At 50.7% G+C, this 19,295-nt stretch overlaps 1 protein-coding gene across 3 annotated transcripts in view; it reads left to right on the top strand.

Annotated features, from left to right (window-relative positions):
- Nucleotides 1–18,624, top strand: part of EPHX2 (epoxide hydrolase 2) — a 66,933-nt gene extending 48,309 nt beyond the window's left edge. For 2 of the 3 annotated variants that reach the window (XM_073892564.1, XM_025873789.2), the window contains exons 13-19: nt 6,716–6,790; nt 8,797–8,830; nt 10,709–10,811; nt 11,732–11,801; nt 15,783–15,863; nt 17,516–17,574; nt 17,758–18,624. In XM_073892564.1, coding sequence (XP_073748665.1) covers nt 6,716–6,790; nt 8,797–8,830; nt 10,709–10,811; nt 11,732–11,801; nt 15,783–15,863; nt 17,516–17,574; nt 17,758–17,836 — 501 coding nt within the window. In that variant the 3' untranslated portion in view covers nt 17,837–18,624. The other variant, XM_073892565.1, reaches the window with a different exon arrangement.
- The last annotated feature ends 671 nt before the right edge of the window (nt 18,625–19,295 follow it).

The raw sequence follows: 19,295 nt of genomic DNA, 5'->3' as shown, positions 1-19,295 counted from the left end.
TGTGAGATCGAGTCCCGTGTCGGGCTCTGCGCTGAGTGTGGAGCCTGCCTGAGATTCTCTCTCTCCCTCTCCCCCAGGCATATTCTCTCTCTCCTTCTTTCTCTCTCAGTAGGTAAGTAAATAAATAAATAAAAAAGAAAAGAAAAGAAAAAGAAAGCCACGGGCCCAAAATGGCATCACTTAGGTGAAGGCCCCAAATCAGTAAACCAACAGTCAGTCCCCAACCTGAGTGCAGTTTCAGCCCCACAAACATAACCTCTAAGCAGTCAACATGGGAATTTCCTGGTCAGCACAAGGAAATCACTGAGAGGCCCCCTCCGTTCCCCTCAGAAGGGTGACCTTGCCTAAAACAATGGATTCTCTGCTGATCATTTCCTTATTTCCGCTCTCTCTACCCTTAAAAACCTTTCCTTTTCTGCAGCCCTTTTTGAGCGCCCTCTACTGGCCAAACGGGATGCTGTCTGATTCATAAAGCCAAATAGATCTTCAAAACATACTTGGTTGAATTTTTGTTGTTTAACAACACACATAACATAAAATTTACCATGTGAACCATTTTTAAGACTACAGTTCAGTGGCATTAAGTACATTCACTTTACCATACAGCCATCACCACCATCTGTCCCCAGAACTTTTTCATCATGCAGATCCAAAACTGTGCCCAGTAAACACGAACTCCCCATTGCCTCTTTCCTCCAGCCCCTGGCACCCAGCGTGCCACTTTCCATCTCTGAATCCGACTACGCCAGGAACCTCATAGAAGTGGAGTCATACAGGATTTGTCTTTTTGGGTCTGGATTATTTCACTTTATACAACATCCTCAGGGCTATTCCATGTTGTAGCATGTGTCTGAATTTACATCCTTTTTAGGACTGAATGATATTCCATTGTACGTGTAGAACATATTTGGTTTATCTGGCCATCCTTCATGGACACTTGGGTTGTAGCTACTACTTTATTTTCTTTTTAAAGATTATTTATCTATTTATTTGACAAAGGGAGAGAGAACACAAGCAGAGGGAGTGGCAGGGAGAGGGAGAAGCAGGCTCCTCACTGAGCTGAGAGGCTGATCGCAGGGCTTGATCCCAGCACCCTGGGATCAGGACCTGAGCCAAAGGCAGACATTTAATGGACTAAGCCACCCAGGCGCCCTGTAGCTACTACTTTTTTTTTGAGCATGGTATGCCAAGTGGCTCTATTCATGAGCGCACTCTGGTGTTCTCCTGTCTTTCAACTGAGCAGACAGGGGCTCTGGGGGGTTCACTCACTGGCCCAAGACCAGGTACTGACTGGGTTTGACCTAGCGTTGACTTCAAAGCCTACGTGCCTCCCTCCAAGCCCCGCTGGGAGGGAGCTTGGACTTTGTTGTGTGTGCTCATCCAAACAGGGTAGGCAGGAGCAAACCAAGATAAGCTCAAAGCCCCATGGACAAAAGTGACCTGGGGGGGGGGGATATGCTTATTAACTGCCCCCCCAGCAAGGCAACGTTTTTTGGTTTCAAAGGTTATTATAGTCACTGTGGAAAAACCAGTGCCCCTATTGTTATGTTGTAGCTGCTGTGTTTTAAATCACAGGAAGAGTTTGGAGACCGGTTTTGTTCTCAAAAAAGAAGAAGAAGAAGAACAAAGCCTCTTGGTAGGGAAATGTTAAATATTCAAATGAGTGAAGGCTTGGTGGGGGGTGTGGGTCTGGGGCGAATTCAGCTGCTGAGGCTGGTCTGGATGGGCACAGAGCTGGGTCTCGAGGAGAAACCATGCACAGGGGTCCTGCCAGCATGTCTGCTCCTCACTCAGCAACAGGGAAGTCCCTTCCTACCTTGGGCCCGCAGTTTCCTCCACTGCAAGAGGGTGGTCTAGTTGGATGATTTTCAAAATAGGTAACTGCTTCAAACTGAAGCCGAATTCAGGCCAGTAAATAAAGCATAACGAGGAGAGCACCTGTTTCATTCAGGGGTGGGTGCTGGAACCCCCTCCCTCCTGCCTCTCTCCTTCCAAACTTGCCCCCACCACGCCCCAGCCAGGAGGAGTCACCATGAGCACTCAAGGTCACAGTGGATGCCTTCAGCCTGAGAAAGGCTTCAGACTGGGCCCCGGTGCCCATCCGTCCTACCTCTCGTTCACATTTGCTGAGCCAGACAGGGTGTGGCTTAGGTAAACCCCAAGTTTAGATTCAGTTCCTCCAGCTCTTTGAACCCTGAGCCAATGTATTTACTGTCTCATCCTGCAAATTTGCCAAGTCTGGTGGAAACTAAAATTAAAAGGTTTGTGTGGGGGTTTTTTTTTTGTTGTTCTCAGTGAAGAGATGGCAGGCTTTGCATGTGTATAGTAAGAAAGAGGGGGAGGCAGCCCCGGGCAGCAAAGGTAAATAGAATCGGCTGGGCAATTTGAAAGTGACAAGTTCCATGTTTTAATTCTTAAGATTCTTCACGTCCTTGCTTAGCCTGGGGATATTTAATAGCCCCTCTGCCCCAGAAATCAGAACACGGTTAGTGCATGCCCTCTTCCTGCTGCCAACACTGGACTCTTCTTTACTCCTCCTTAATAGTATATGTGTATTTTTATTTTTTGGAAGAAGGGTGTGGGGCGTGCACCTTTGTGTGTGTGGTATGGGTGTCTGGCACCGTACAACCAGCTATAGGCTGTATATACCAGAGCAAGCCAAAGCCCACTTTTAAGTATTTAACCAGCTGAGAAACTAGATAATAGAGAGCAAATGTGGAGAAAAGAAATTATAGGTGGCAGTCAAGAAGAGACGGCTTCGCCAAGTGGAAGGGCACCCTGACATCCACAAACGATTTTCCTCCTTCTCCCTCACGGTGTTCAGAGTCTCCCTTCATCCCCAGAACACCCATAGTAATGCCCCCCCCCATCCTGTCCCCCACCAGGCACCAGGCTACGGGGACAGCTGGTGACTTGTTACTGCCTGTATTTTGTAGATGATTTATGCTTGGTACTTTAAAAAAAAAAGTACTGAGTTGTATAAAATAAAAAGTTGGCTCCGCTTTCCCTCATCTAGAAGTAGCTACTATGAATAGTTCAGTGAGTATTTCCCAGACGGTTTTTTAAAAGATGCTTTTAAGTGTGACGGGGCGGGGGGCATGCGTATGTGCATATGAGCGTACATGTAATTTTTATAGAACTGAAATCGTGCTGCTTTTTCATTTACTAGAGCGTGGACAGATCTTCCTGCCAGTACATGTAGACTTACCTCATCTGTCGCAACGGCTGCTTGGTGCTCCAGAAATGATGGTGGGCCATCATTTATTTAGCCAGGCTGCCCGAGCTTCTGCTTTGATGGACCTGCCTCTTGCTGTCCCCACTGTCTTGGCAATGAAGCCATAGACCCAATTAAGTTCATCTTCTGAGGCAGAGACCTGTTGTACATCTTGGAAGGAGCAAAGGGGAGACCACTGGGTAGGGACGCGGGAGCGTGATGTCTCCGGGAGGGGGTCTGAGTTCTTGAAGATGCTGCTATGCCCTCCCAGCTGTCGGAACCTCCCTGGCAGATGAGGTGATCGAGAGCCCCCCCCCCGTCAGCACTCTGGGTGAAGAGTGGGGACAACACTTGGTCTCCTTCATTGTATGCGATGTGTCTGGGGTTCCTCTAACAGTGAGTGAAACGTGTGCCTGGGGAGGAAGCTGGGCGGGGGGCCACGTGCTGAGCTCTTGGGAGCCAGATCCCGCGCCCTGTGCTCAGCACAACTGTCATCCTGCTGCGGGGGTGGGGTGGGCAGGTGCCCGGGCCCCCTGAACCCGGGGTTCCGTAGGCCCTAGTCCCTTTCCCTCTTCACCCACCCTCCCAATCACGAGACTTAATATTAAGTTGCTCAGTTAAGTATCAGGACAGGGGCTTGCAGCCCTGTTTGCTGGATTCCAAAGTCCATCCCCTAAGGGCTCCACTCGGGAGCACAGAGGGAGGAGCCCCGTCCCTCGGGGCAGGCAGGAATCTTGTCATTGGTCTGTGGGCCTTAAAACATGGCATCGCCTTCTAAAAACCTACAGAGTCAGATGCTACCAGCAGGGCGCATGAGCAGAGTACAAATGTTATCATTTTCTCCCCTTTCTGGCCTTCACCTTTGTCCTCATTCTCCCTGTTGATCTGATCTACTTTCATGTGGGTGGACAGACTTATTTACCTTGTTGATCCCTTTGATCTCTTTTATTTTTTACTGACCCATTTGGCATCCATCTGCTCTTCTCAGGACCGTTTGCGGGTCAAAGCCCTGTCCAGACCTCTGCGCCTGGGGAGACTGCTTCGGACCCTGGGCTCGTGAACAGCAGCAGTTTCGGGGCTGAGGACGGCTCCCAGTAAATAAAAGCGATGACCCATGTGACAGGCAGGGCTGACCGGGGCTTTTATCGATCACTTAAAATAGACTTCCTTCCATGGCTTTTTTTCTTGCCGTGGCGTTTGATCGCAGAGCAGAAAGTCACGACCGCATCTCCATCATAATTGAATCTGACAAATGGGAGGGAGGTTGTAATGAACACATCGACATTGCTCACCTGAGAAAATCTCAAACTGCAGACCCAACGCTGCGGAAGATAAATGTTTTCCTTTCGGGCCTGCTGCCTTCTCATAGATCCAGAGCCCTCACCATGTCGATGTGCAGAACAAACGAAGTGTTGTATCGTGGGGCCTCTTAATGTGTGCAGGACGGAGAGGGCCGCGGGTCGCTAGAACGCTTTAGAGACCTGGCCTATAGCACCCTCCTCTCTGAGAACATGAAGGGGAGGAGAGGAACCAACATACAGGTGCAGCCCCTGCTCTGTCCTACGACCGGTCACAGATGCTCCCAAGTGGATGCTTCCCTGCCCTCAGGGTGGCCTGAGGGGGCCACGCTAAAGCTCTGTGGGATCCAACAAGAATACAGTTGTTTTATTGGGATGGCTGAAGGCAGGACTCCGTGGACAAGGCAGTTTTGGGGACAGGTGTTGAAGGTTCTTTGAAGGCCACAGTGAGGGAACTAGGTGTCCTTTTTTTTTTTTTTTTTAAGATTCATTTATTTTAGAGAGCATGGGGGGAGGGGGAGAGGGAGAGAATCTCAAGCAGACCCCCCCACCCCCGTTGAGCGTGATGGGGGCTCAGTCTCAGGACCCCGAGATCATGACCTGAGCCAAACCCAAGAGTCTGAAGCTTTACCGACTGCGCCCCCCAGGCGCCCTGGGAGCTAGGTGTTCTTGATGGAAGTTCCAGTCTGCTAAACCAGGGAGCTGAGAAAGTAAGGGCGCCCACTCAGAAAACATTCTGTGGTCCATTTCAGCCGGTGTCTGGGTGCGTTCAGGTGAGCCCCTGGAAAGCAGGAGAAAGAAGTAGATTGGCACTGTGCCATAGACTGAATGTATCCCCCCCCAAGTGACATATTGAAATCCTGATCCTCACTGTGAGGGTGTCAGGAGATGGGACCTTTGGGGGGTGATTAGGTCATGAGAGTAGTGCCCTTGTGAATGGGAGGAGCGTCCTCTCCAGAGGAGAGCTCCCTCGCCCCTTCTGGCATGTGAAGGCACGGTCAGAAGACAGGGAGTCTGAAGGCTCCTTGATCTCAGACTTCCTAGCCTCCAGCCTGAGAAATGAATGTCTGTTTACCAGCTCCCAGATGTATAGGATTTCGTTCCAGCAGCCGGAATGGACTAAGACACGGCCATACTCATTCTCAGTGTCCTGCCATAGCGCTGGTCTCCTCAGGACTGTGTTGGGGAAGGATCTTGATTCTTTCCGAGCAGTTGCCCCTAGGGTGGGGGTGGGGGGTTCTCTGCCTCGGGGACAGCTGTCTTTCTTTGCACAGATTTTATAACAGCTTTCAGGTCCAAGGGCTTTCAATTTCCAGAAAAGAAAGACTGGATTAAAATGTTCCTTTTATGCCCTAAAAAACCACGTCCCGTGAGACTAGCCAGTAGATTAACATCCACTGATGGATTTCAAAGCCCCTTGTCACCCCGTCTTAGTGTCTGTACGTGCTCCTGGATGGAGGATTTGGGTAAGAAGAAAAGGAGGTGGGGAGCTGAGGAATCCAGACCCTGAGTTTCCAGCAAGAGAAGGGGCCCAGTTATCTATGGGATGGATGAAGCAGGTTCCAGTCAGAGACCTGGAAATGACCAAAGAACCATGTGTTAGGTTAGGCATCATATGTAACAACACTCCCATGAGCGGGGAGACCTGGTAATCTGTCACCACAAAGGATATGGGTCCCAGCTCTTCCCAAGGCAACCTTGCTGCCCTGACCTTTGGGAGACAATCCATGGGCATGGAATAGTAATCGGTCTATAATAATTTAGGCCCAACTCAAAGAGGTTGGGTTTGAAGTTACCATAGCAAAATAAGATGCGTGAATGGAACAACTTTTGGCCTTTCCACTTGGCTTCTTGGAATCCTTGGAACCGTTCCCTCACCAGCAACTACTCCTGTGCAGCCCTCCCCCAGTCCCTTAAAGGGCTTATTACAAGTAAGACATACTCACTGTAGGAATTTTGAAAAACAGAAGAAAGCAACATCCTAAACCCACTTCCCGCGGGGGACCGCTGTTAGCATCTTGTGTTTTATTTGAAGCTTTTAAAACGAGTTTTCAATGGAAAATCCAAACTAATGCACTTCTAATGAAACGTGGGCTGGATGGGACAGAGGTTGGGGGCTTCCGGCTTTTAGTCAGATCGGGGAGGGCTCTGGTTCCCAAGATTTCTGCAGAGTCCTTCCTCTTGCTTTCTTCATTTGTTTTAGGGAGTGGCTGAGGCCGAACTGGAACAGAACCTGAGTCGGACTTTCAAAAGCTTCTTCAGAGCAAGTGATGACATGGTGAGTGTTGCAGGGGGTGGGAAGGCGGGGTGGGGGGGCGGGAGGGGAGGAATGGGAGCTGCAGAGGTTTGAAGGCCTCTGGAAGGCTTCCCTGAGAGGGAAGGGTCCTGGCGTGTGGCAGGGTCTGGAAATGAGCAACATGGCCTTCTTTTCTTTGACTTCTGTAGTCAGGGTCATCGAGGTCCTCCACTCGACCGCTCCCCTCGTCATGGGGAAAGGTTACAGCCTCCCTGCCCCACACCAGTAGGGCTTTGGAATGAAGATCAGAGAAGGATTACAAAGGATTTTAATAGCAACAGTTGAGAAGTTGTGCCATGACTGCCGCTACCATTTTCACACGCAGAATTGTTCGTCCAAGTCCCAAATCAATTGATATCACTAACCCTTGTCTTGAAAAGGAGCCTAGAACACTTTTAACTCCATAACCCTAGGCGGCTGTCTTTTTTTTTTTTTAAGATTTTATTTATTTGAGAGGGAGGGAGAGCACAGAGAGGGAGAAGCAGACTCCCCACTGAGCAGGGAGCCCGATGCAGGGCTCGATCCCAGGACCCTGGGATCATGACCTGAGCTGCTTAACCGACTGAGCCACCCACGCGCCCCACCCCCACCCCAGCCCACTATCTTGTGTGTGGGTCGTCCTGTCACTGCCGTTGTTCATATAGTCAGTGCTGCTGAGACGTTCCCGTGTTTGCCAGCGCCTTTGCTGGTCGCCCCTGGCATTTCGCTTTCTATTTCGTGCAATTTCTTCCTCCCCGAAGTACCTTCTTTGGTAGTTCTCTCCCTAAGAGTCTGTTAATAATAAACTTATAATTTTTGGCCTGAGAATATTTTTATTTTGATCTTCAGTCCTGTAGACTAGTTCATCCAAGGATGGAATTCTAGGTAGAAGCTTCTGTCGTTGCTTATTAAAAATCAGCCCGAGCTCTGCCCTCCTTTCTGTCGTGATGTCTAATCGGCAGTTGAATACATCTTCGAAGTTTTCTTTTTAATTTCCACAAACAGGGTTTTTGTTTCTGTATGAAAGTTGTATTTGGCTCTTCTTCAAATTGTTCTAATCTTTGGTGAGAGAGTCTTGTTGTATTCTTGTGTTCTAGTTCCTTCTTTTATGTCTTTAATCAAGTTAAGCATACTTATTTTTTTCATTCTCTCTCTCTCTTTCTCTGAAAGTTCTATTACTTGATATTGTTGGAGACTCTGATTTTACTGTTTGCTGTGTTTGCTGTCTCTGCTGTCTCTTGCAAGGGGGCCTGTGTGTGTGCATGAAGGGTGTGGGGGTGTGGCAGAGTGTTCTGAAATTTTGCTTTGTGAACTCATCTTGAGCAGCACTGAAACTGCACCAATCTGCTTCCACTGGGCTTGAGAAAAGACCCTCCTGTGCTTTTAGCATTTGCTGCCTCTGCCAGGTGTCCCGGGCGCATCACCAGCCCGGGCCCACTTTTCTTGTTGTTGTTTACCTCACATCTTGGGGGTTTCCAGATCCCGTAGTTAGAGTACGTTTGAACCTGAGCACCTGTGAAGGCAGGCTTATAGCCATGAATTCCTAGGGGAGCTTTTGTGGTTTCCGCTCCATACCAAACTGAAATGGAACAAGTCCTTTGACATTGCTCCGCATGAGGGGTGGATTTTTTTCTAGCCCACCCTTTCACCAAGGACTGCAGATTTCCTGGGTGTGCGGTAGAGGGGTGGAGAGTATCTCCTGTTTTAACTTCCCACCCGCCATTGGTCTAAGGTCTCACCTCTTGTTCCCATGGGTTGCGTCAGCCCAAGTTCTTACATGACCAAGGCCTGCAAGCACCCAGGAGCAGCCTTGGTACAGAGCTTTGGTTGTTAACCACCTCGGCTCTGACCCCTGAAGATGTCTCTAGCTCTCTTGGGAGTTGAGCATGTTTGTGTGACCTGATGGCACTCGTAGGCCTTTGGTTGTGACAGGGTTTACACATGACCTGTTTCAACTTTTTCCTTTACTTCATCCATGACGACCTTTCTAACCTTCCTTTTCCCTACAGGCTTTTCTCAGCGTGAGCCGAGTCCGTGAAATGGGTAAGAGAGGTTTTTAGGAGGGAAGGGGGGCAGGAGGCTCATGGCAGGAATCAGCTGAAGGTTAAACGAGTGTCCGTCTGACTGCTCTGAGCAGAAGCATCCCTGCCCCCACCCCCCCAGCTAGCTCTGAACTGTGACTTAACATAGGCCCCCGCTGGTGAATAGTGCTCACCCTAGCTCTGGGCTGACCACACGGCCTTGGTTCCTGCCGCCCCAGGGAACTTTGGGTCCAAGATCTTAAACCACAAGAGCTTAGAGGAATCTTAGAGCTCATCAGGGCAATCCCACCCTCTGCTGATAAGGACTAAGACCTAAGATAGGGACTGACCTTTGCAGGATCACCTGGTGCACATGGAGCCCAAGTCGGCTAGACCCCAAGCCAGAACTCCTCTGGTCATAATCCACTGGCCTTTCCTCTACCCCTGTCTTGCTTTCCCGTCATTTCCAGTTCCCCCACGTGAAGACCATCTTTGTTCTCCCTCCTGGGTTGGATATAAGTGCAGAGTCGAAGCCGAGAGCAGTTAGGAGCTCATCCCTATGGTGCCCAGATCCGGCACTGCTCCCACAGAACCTTGCTTTTGCCCCCACACAGTGGCCTTGCCAGTATGCACTCGCATTAATGAAGACGATCGCTACCTCTTGTTTGAGCACCTACTGTGTGCATCAAACACGGGCCTGGCCCCCTAGAGATCTATTCTTTATCGTCAAAAATCCCATTGTTACCGCTATTCTACAGGTGAGGAAAATGGATCTCGGAAGAGTTAAGGTATTTGTTCAGAGGGGTGCGGCTGGTCTTAAACTCCTCCTACCCTAAAGGCCATACTCCTCTCACTGGTCAAGAACGCCTTCTCCCTCCTTCCCTCCCTCTCTCCCTCCCTCCCTGTCTTTCCTCTTTCATGCGTCACTTGTTCATTCCTTCATTCCCTGAGCATGTGGAGCCCGCACTTGATGCGAGGCAGGGGCAGATAGCTAGATGCACAAAGCACAGCCGCTGCCTTAGGGTGGCAGACAGCAGTGGTCACAGGAGGAGAGCAGGTGGGGGCTCTTACAGAGGCGCTGAGCGAGCCAGGAGCCCCACGCCAGGTCAGGGAGGCGCCCTGATCACATACCCCATTGATACATCTCACAAAATCTGCATCACCCAGTTCCTATGCTTCTGAGCTTTCAAGAGCCTGAAAATGGTGAGTCAGCCCTGTTCAAGCGCCAGCATTACTGGCCCTTGTGGCTGTCCCCTGTGAAATAGCAGCAGTCCCCGGGCTGCCCGGCCACCAAGGGGACTGGGGACTACCAGGACACAGGCTGCACCTCCGAGGACAAGATAGGATTCCACAGTGTGCAGAGGGTCATGAGCATCAGAAGGCAACGGAACGCGTGCTCCCTGTCCTGGATTTTCCTCCAGGCTAAGAGAAAAATCAGAGCACACACTTCTGAAAATCCTGAGAATCAGTGGAGGTATCTAAAGAGGGACGTTATTAGGCCATTTAGAAAAGGTTTAGTGGCGGGGGAGAGGGTAGCTGGAGGGCTGGTAGGACCTGGTAAATAGTAAACAGTGTCATCCTGGAATTACGTCGTGAGTTTCTGAGGAAGGGGATATGGTTTGTCCCAAAGTTTGTCCTGGAAGGGGAGGTCTGTGTGTGTGGTATTACTGGGTTCCAGAACGACAGCGAGGGCACAGATTTGCAGCTTGAGAGGAGATGGGCTCATTGTGGAGAGAAAAAGAGAATGAATGAGGGAACGCGAGACCCTTCCCTGTGAGTTCAGGTGTGACAGGAGAGGCAGTTCCCAACTGAGAGGTGCCCAGCCTCAGTTGGGAGCACGCCGGAGTTAGGACTTGGGTGCCTGGTCCCAGGCTGGGAGCAAACAAGTGGCTGTTTGCAGGAGGACTCTTAGTGAGGGCCCCAGAAGAGCCCAGCCTCAGCAGGATCGTCACCGAGGAGGACATCCGGGTCTATGTGCAGCAGTTTCAGAAGTCCGGTTTCAGGTAAAGACAACAGTGCCCCAAACACAGTAGAGAGCCCATCTGCCAAGAGGGGCTCTTCTGCTCTCAGGGTACAGGGTGAGGCCTGGCTGTCCCTCCTGTGAATGTGTGGCCAGCTTCTGCTTGAACACCTCTGGTGTCAGGAGGCTCACTCCTGGAGCTACTCGGCCTGCTCTAGGGTGGGATAACTCAGCTTGCTTCCCCCTTGTGCTGATGGGCCCCCTCAGAACAGATGGTTAAAAACATTTTTTTCAGTCATAACCCCTGAGAGGACCAGAGGACAGCTCTGGGTTCTTTCTTCAGAAAAACACAAAAGCCTACCTGAACTCAGAAGTTACATGTATTTTCAGAGGAGGGTTATCGACCTCTCTTGTTCTTGGTGTTGGTTGGTGGGTTGGTTGGTTGGTTGGTTTTGAGGACTGGGAGAGTGTTCAGGTCCCAGCCTGGCTGTCCTTACCTGTCCAGAGAGGCCTCTTTGAACCCCCTCCCTATATCCCATTGGAAAGAGGGTGCGTCCGCGCTACATCCACCTCCCAAAGTCGCTCTTCAGTAGGTTCCGGGGCCGGGGAGTGGCTTCTAGATGGTGAGGGAACGAAACAAAGCTCCCCATTATCTAACACGACCGCCCTCAGAGAACGTGGCGAGCCCTGTAGGGCCAGCTTCTGTGTGTTTCGGGAAGCCCCCTTCAGAGGCTGTCTCGGCCAAGCCCTGAATGCCTGCACCAGGCCTCGCCCGTTAAAGCCTAGCAGGTGTGTTGGGCAACCAGATGGGAACCCTGGGCTCTGTTCTCTTTCCCCCCCTGCAGCAACCTTTGCTCCCCCTGGGAAGACTGGCTCTGCGCGCAGCTGGTTCCCTGGGAGGTCTGCCGCAGAGTCCTCTACTAAGCTTTCTTGTTTTTGTTCCCTGATCTTCCCCACCCCCAGAGGTCCCCTAAACTGGTATCGAAACATGGAGCTGAACTGGCAGTGGGGCTGCAAAGCCGTGGGATGGAAGGTGAGTGCTGGTTCAGTGTGGTTCAGTGTGGTTGCGCTCCACTATGAGCCCCTCTCGGGGCTTCTCATTGGCCCAGTGAATCTGCCCTTGGGTCAGAGCTGGGGTAGGGGGGATGGGCGGGCCAGTCTGACTTGCCCTCTTTCTCCTTTCTGTCCTTTCCCTCCACTCAAGGGGGTTCTCAGAGGACTTTTGCTGATGCTTTCCTTGGAATGGTTGAGGGTGGCATTGGGGCAGGACAGGGGTCTGGCCAGGTGATCGCAGCGCCGCCATGGAAGGCCCCAGGTCTGCTGACCGTGCCCCAGCTCAGGGCAGCAGAAAGTCCAGGATGACTCCCAAAGCGGAGGGTATCTTGGAGCCCCCATTTCACAGAGGAGCGTGAGGTGCTCTCAGAGAGACAGGCTTTAGCCGCTGGCTGTGTCACCTCACCCGAGTCAACCTGAGTCTCGGTGTCCTCGTTTGCCAAGCAGAAGATGGGTTTCCAGTCTCTGGGTCTGCAAAGGGAATAGAGGTAGACCCTGCTTTTTGAAAGTTCGCTTTTACAGAAGACCTATGTTAACAGCGGGTTTTCGCGAACTGAAAGAAATCCAGAGGATTTTTGCTTTTAGAAAAAAAGGCAAAAAGCAGAAATAACATTTAGCATTTCTTTCACAGTGAGTCATTATAGAGGCGGTTCACAAGCCAGAGGGGTCCTGCCAAGCCCCTTCCCAGGAACTCCCCTCAACGTCTCCGCATCAAGCTGCCATAGCTTTGAACCATCTCTGAGCATCTGGGCTTGACATTGCTCTCTTTTGGGTATCCGTTAGCAAGATGTTTCCTAAGGTATTAGAAAAGCCGAAAAGAGGGTCTGGGAAAGTTCAAAAATTTTTTCATATAAATTAATGGTGACTGTTTCTTCACCTTACACAATTTTGGCTTACGGGAGTTCTCACAGGAATGCTCCGCTCTTGGGGAGCGGGGGAAACCTGTAACAGGTCCCCAGGTTACATTCATAATGTTAAAAAAACCTATGGGAAATTTCATTTTCGCGTTCCTCAGCTCACTCAATCGCCCTGGTTATCTCGTCGATTCACTACGACATGAGCACCCTCTATATGCCAAGCACTGTGCTAGACCTTAGGGATCCCATGGCGGTTAAAACAGATGAGGTCCTGACCTCATGGGGTGATATCTTGAGGCAATAGAACATGGAACACAGTAATTAAGAGCAGGCTGGGCAGCAACTCGGCCTGGGATCTAATCCCTGTGTGACCTTGGGTAAGGCACCTAACCACTCTGTTCTCCATTGCCGCCTCTGGACTGTGGGAATGACAAGAATAGTGCTTACCTCATAGGTGTGTGTAAGGATAAAATGGGTTGATGCCTACAAAATGCTTAAACCAGCGCCTAGCACGTACGAGTGGTTCCGTTAAGGCTCATTATCTTCGTCTCTCTCATCTGTGACTGACCAAAATGACAAAACCACGGTTATAGGCAAAAATCTCTCCCAGCATGGAGGGACATAATGACAGAGTCTTTGGGAAGGTGACACCAGGGGTGCCAACGTTGGAAACCCCATTCTTCTGCAGCTGCCTCCCGGATCTTCCTCCTCCCCACCTCTTCTCATGCCCCCACAACCAGTTTACATTGTGACTTGGAATATTCTAGAGTCTACAACAGCCTCAGGATGAGTTTCTGCAACAACATCACCCTTGAGCATCCCCTGGCTCTTCTGGTCTGGTGGAGGGGATGCAGTGAGAAGCCCATGGTTTTGCACATAGGGAAGAAACAGTTGGGCGAGTCCCTTAGGCAGGGACAAACCGATGCTGTTTGAAAATTATAACGGTGGAGGGAGAACCAAGAGGCTAGAGGAGGCTTTCTCCAGCCCACAGTGTCGTATATGTCAGCAGGCGAAAGCAAAGTCATTTCTGCCGCCGCTAACATTGATAATGAATGGGCTGACCCATTCATTCTGGAATCCTGGCTGACCTTTTTAAGCATTCATTGAATTCGAAGAAAAGGAATATTGATCTCCATCCAAGGGCATCTTTCCTTCTTCCTGGTGTCATCTCTTCCGTTCTGTTAACAACCAAAATTCAACTGAGTAAATTTGAAGATCTAATTGGCTTTATTAAATGATTCCTGGATCGGGCAGCATCCCATCTAGCACGGAGAGGGGCGCTGAGGAGCTGTACCAAGGGGAAGGTTTTTATAGGTAGGAGGGGGTGGCTAGAAAGTTCTAAGCGGAAGAAAAGAGAGGATTGTTTCAGGCAAGGTCACCTTCCCTTAGGGGGAAGGGCAGGGGTCTTAAGCACATTCCCTCACCTTCGTATGGGGTGGGGAATAGAGAGGGCCCGTGTGATGGATGACCTCATCAGTGCTAATCAAAAAATTCCTGCCTCAAGGCTCCTGGGTGGCTCAGTCGATTAAGCGCCTGCCTTCGGCTCAGGTCATGATCCCAGGGTGCTGGGATCGAGCCCCATGTCAGACTCGCTGCTCAGTGGGGAGCCTGCTTCTCCCTCTGCCCCTCCCCCTGCTCGTGCTCGCTCGCGCGCTCTCTCTCTCTCGATCACTCTTTCTCTCTCAAATACATAAATAAAATCTTAAAAAAAAAAAATTCCTGCCTTACCAGTTAAGACATTTCTGGGGGAAGTTGGAAGTGCAATTAGGTTAGGTATTAAGCTCCAGTTTAGTAATTTGGCCTGCCCCAAGTGACATCATTTGGGGCCTACGGGTTTCTTTTTCACAGTTCTGTGAGTATCAGTCACACAGGGTGGGCCAGCACGCATGTTCTTACGTACACACACACGCACACAAAACCCGCATTGGTCACTATACTGTTGACTCCATCTGTATTAGAAAAACCCAGTCTTGTCCTCGTGTGTGTCTCCTTTACTTTTACACAAAACGCTTCACCCTGCTGACATTTCTGGTCACCAGATATATGGGGGTTCCCCCCCACCAAGCAATTCTCTGCCACACCAGTTTGGTGTCCTACAATTCAAATCCATTCTGACACCGTCTCCCCAGAGGTAGTGCCGGATCCCGCAGGCAAGGGTCCCCCAAGACTGCCCCCACTTCAGATGCCAGTCACAAGTCCAGCTTGTCACCTGTGCTTCTCGCTGATCGGCGGTACATCTGAGGTTCCCACAACTCCCTCCTCAGTTTCGGCTAATTTGCTAGGGCGGCTCACAGAACTCAGGGAGCACAGTTGCCAGTTTACTAAAGGAGATGACAAAGGATAGAGATGAATAGCCAGAGGAAGGGATACATTAGGGTGAAGTCTGGGAGGGTCCCAAGCAGAGGGGCTTCTGTGCCCGCAGGAGTTGGGGGTGCATCTCCCTCCCAGTGTGGATGTGTTCGCCAACGTGGAAGCTTCCCGAACCCCATCCTGTTGGTATTTGGGGGGGCTTTATGGAGGCTAACTCATGTAGGCACAATCAATTATTAACTCCATTTCCAGCCCCTCTGCCCTCTCTAGAGAATGGGGGGTGGGGCTGAAAATTCCAAGCTTCTAATCATGGCTTGGTCCTTCTGGTGACCAGCCCCCATCCAGGAGCCCGCCCAGAGATGCCTCAGTAGAACAAACGATACTCCCGGTGCTCTATCTCTTTGGAATTTACAAGGGTTTTGGGAGCCCCGTGTCAGGCAGGGATGGGGTCAAAAGCCCAAATATTAGCACAAGATGCTCACAATGTCCTTCTCACTTAGGAAATCACAAGGGTTTCAGGAGCTCTGTTCCAGGAACCGGGGCAGACACAAATATATATATTTTCTCTCCTCTCGCACTGTCCTTGTCAGATCTCCAGTAATAGCGATGCCTCCTCCCTTCAAAGCCTGGGGAAGCAAAATCAGGGCCCCACCGGCAGAACCATAGTGGGTCTTTGTGGGGTGGAGGGGGGCAGTGTTAGTTAGGGAGGAAGGCACGAAGCATGAACACGAAGTACTGTGTCCTTGCCCCGGGAGAGGGGCACAAGAAGGGAACGTTTCCTCCCTCCTCCCCAGATCCTGGTTCCGGCCCTGATGGTAACCGCGGAGAAGGACCCCGTGCTCGTTCCTGAGATGTCCAAGCATATGGAGGACTGGGTAAGGGAACGGTCCTGCCCTGGGGTCATCGGCACTTCCCAGCAGAAGGCATGGGCGGCCAAGGAAAGATGACAGCTGAGGCCACAGAGCGGGAGATCTCCTTGAACCACTTGCTCGACAAGGTTCTCCGGCCGTAGCATCGCTGTCATCTCTTGGGAGCTGCTGTCATGACCGATGCTGCCTTCCCCTGCACCGGTGTGGCCTGTCACTCACTCACTCACTCATGCATTCGTTCGTTCATTCATTCATTCATTCATTTCATGGGCTTTTACCGTGCACGTAAGTGTGTTGGCACAGTGCTAGATTCTGGGACGGGAAGGATGAATAAGATACAGAGCCCATCCTTGGGGAGCCCACTGTCGGCATTTAATCCCGAACCCAGGAGGGAGTGATGGAGAGGGCACACGGTTGGGAATGAGGTCTTTGCACAGGTGCTGACCTTGGCGAACATCTGGCCTTGGTGAACAACTAAGGCTTGCCTGGCAGAGAGAATGGAGACAGGATGAGAGGCAGGGAACATTCAGGGCATGCTGGGAGAATGGCAGGAATTCCAGAAGGCTGGAGGATTCTGCTGAGCCCACGGGGCCAGGCTGAGCTTTGTACATCCATCCATGAGCATAAGCCACTGAAGGGGATTGACAGGTGACCGCCTTGTGGGTTGGAAGCTCACTCTGCTACAAACGTGGAGGTTGGTAGGAAGTGGGGAGGTTTGCAAGTGGGGTGACCATGGGCTGGCTCATTTATCCTCCCTAGCTGCTGGGAGCAGTCCGTGCACACTTGGCTGTGGCTTTGTGAGCATCATCAGACACAGTAGACAGTGTGTTAAGTGGGATGTGGTGTGGGCTCTAGAACTCACTGACAGAGGGCTACGGAAAGCCATGAGCCCGTTGGGGGGCTGGGTGGGGCTCATTCTCTCTGGCCCTACCCTCCGAAGGTTTCTGTAGAATTTCCAGTTCTTCAGCTGGCCCTTTCCAGCCCTGACAACTGACTGCTAACCTTGCTGAGGTATGTGCTTGGAAGGGGCCGCACTTGCCTCTGGGAGGAAAGCCACGTTTTTTTCCCCAGCATTTTCTCCATCGTGTTGCTCAGTTCAAGGCTTGTGTCAGGAGGGAGCCCGCATGTGCCGAGTGCAGTGCTGCTCCCTCTCCATCCTTGGGGCTCGTTGCTCTGACCCGCTGTGGGGATTCAGGGTCCAAAAAGGGAGGCTGAACAACCCTGCGTGCAGACCACCAGGGAGAAGGGAGGCAGCCTGAGAGGGGGGCACTCAGTCATGTCTGCATGGCAGGAGCCACACAACAACCAGGCATTTTCCAGCTGGTGAACAAGCCGTGTCCTAATAATTCTAAAGAGAAGCAATTTGTGGTGATCAGTATAAGGCAGCCCTGAATTTGAATCTTAGCTCCACCACGCGCTGTGTGGCCTCGGGCAGGTTACCTAACTTCTCTGAGCCTTCATCTTACCCCATAGGATTACAGTCAAGGTTAGAGAAGGCAGTGCACGTAGAGTACCTGGCACATAGTAGGAACTCAACAAATGCCCGTTCCTTTCCTAAATAATGGAGGGTCTTCGGGGGTGGCCTGTGGGGAGCACTAACCAAAAGCCAGATCATTTGCATTCTGCCATTGACTTTTCTGGGTGGGGTTTTCTTGCAGATCCCCTACCTGAAAAGGGGACACATTAAGGATTGTGGACACTGGACACAGATGGAGAAGTAAGGAGATGTGGCAGGGTAGCGGGGTTGGGGGGGGGGAATCCCCTGGTTGGAGGAGATCAGGACTTCCTGTTCACCTCCAATAAGGCCTTTCCTGGCTTGGCCATTCCCCTCTTCACCTCTGCTTTCGCGTGGGGTGAGTGGGTCCGGACAGGTGTGAATTGCCCTTTCTTCCCTTTCCAGGCCCACGGAGTTGAATCAGATCCTCACTGAGTGGCTGGAGACTGATGCCAGGGACCCACCGGTGGTCTTGAAGCTTTAGGGTGTGGCTCGTGCCAGCCCCCAGCAGGCCTTCAAGCCCTTCTTCTGTTGGGCGCTCCTCTTGGAACCCATCATTTAATTTTAGTTAATATAAATCTGAATGGTCCTGTCTGGCAGGCAATAGCTGCCAGGTAGCTCAGGGCAGACCCAAACCTTCCCTCTAGCCGTTCCTTCCCCAGCCACGTCCAGAAGCCACGTCTCCTCCAGGTGTGGCCCCCTCCCCGAGGCTTCAAGCCCTCATCATCTGCCCAGAGCCGCACAGCACTTGGGTGGGAAATACCCATGCCTCACTGCTCAGAGGAATCCACCTAGCCACACATGATAAAATATTTTCTTAGCAGCTGTAGAAGTTTCTCCCGAGTGTTGGCTACCGCACCCGGTTGTTAACTGTCTGCCCTGCGAGACGGTAAGGCCCGTGAGATTGGCGGCCGCCTGTCTAGGTGATCCATCCTTGATCCTAAGCCAGCAGATGCCTGGCATTTTGCAGATGCTCATTAGATGTTTGCTGGATGAATCAGAGAATGGAAGCATGGGTGGATGGATAGATAAATGGGTTCATTTCAAATTCTTGATTTTGATGTCCTACCGGGTGAGGTAGGTGGCCAATCGCATGACTGTGTCCACCATACAAAGCCTTGATGGAACAAGACTCTTGGGGCACCCGGCTGGCTCAGTCGGTAGAGCGTGCAACCCTTGATCTCAGGGTTGAGTTCAAGCCCCATGTTGGACGTGGAGCCTACTTTAACATGAATGAATGAATAAACAAATAAATAAAGTGTAGAAAAAAGACTCTTATTAAAATGACTCCCAGCATATCTGTGAATGGAGCTAAATTCAGAAGAAGACCTCCAGATGCTAGTCCTCTACGAATCTTAGCATTAATTGGATACGGTGCATTAGTGGGTTTCTGCTGCATAGAATAGAAAGGCAATAATTTTTGTAATAACACAGGCTGAAGTATTTATGGCTACTGTAGATGCTTACAGTTTTAGTATTTATGAGTGGGATCACTTTGTCAGTTTACCTAAATATGCTTTGTCATATTTACATACAAGGGTTTTGAGGCTGGTACCTACTTTTGAAAGAATATCAGTGATGTTTGTACTCCTATAAGCGCTCTTTTTTTTCACTGTGGTAAAATATACATACAATTTACCATTTTACCTGTTTTCAAGTGTACAAGTTCAGTGGCATGAAGGACACTCACTTTGTTGTGCAACCATCACACCATTTGCCTCCAGAACATTGCCATTGTCCCAAACATAGACCATACCCATTAAACACTAACTCCACGTTCCCCCTCTCCCTAACCTGCACAACCCCCATTCTGCTTTCTGTCTCTATGAATATGACTATTCTAGCTAATTCACACAAATGGAATCATACAGTATTTGTCTTTTTGAGACTGGCTTATTTCACTTACTATAAGATCCTTTTTTTGTATGGTTTTTTTTTTTTTA

The sequence above is a fragment of the Callorhinus ursinus genome, unplaced genomic scaffold, assembly GCF_003265705.2.
Source record: "Callorhinus ursinus isolate GAN/ISIS: 27379988/994484 unplaced genomic scaffold, GSC_fseal_2.0 scaffold4, whole genome shotgun sequence".
Classification (NCBI taxonomy): domain Eukaryota; kingdom Metazoa; phylum Chordata; class Mammalia; order Carnivora; family Otariidae; genus Callorhinus; species Callorhinus ursinus.
This window is presented reverse-complemented; position numbering and strand designations above follow the sequence as displayed.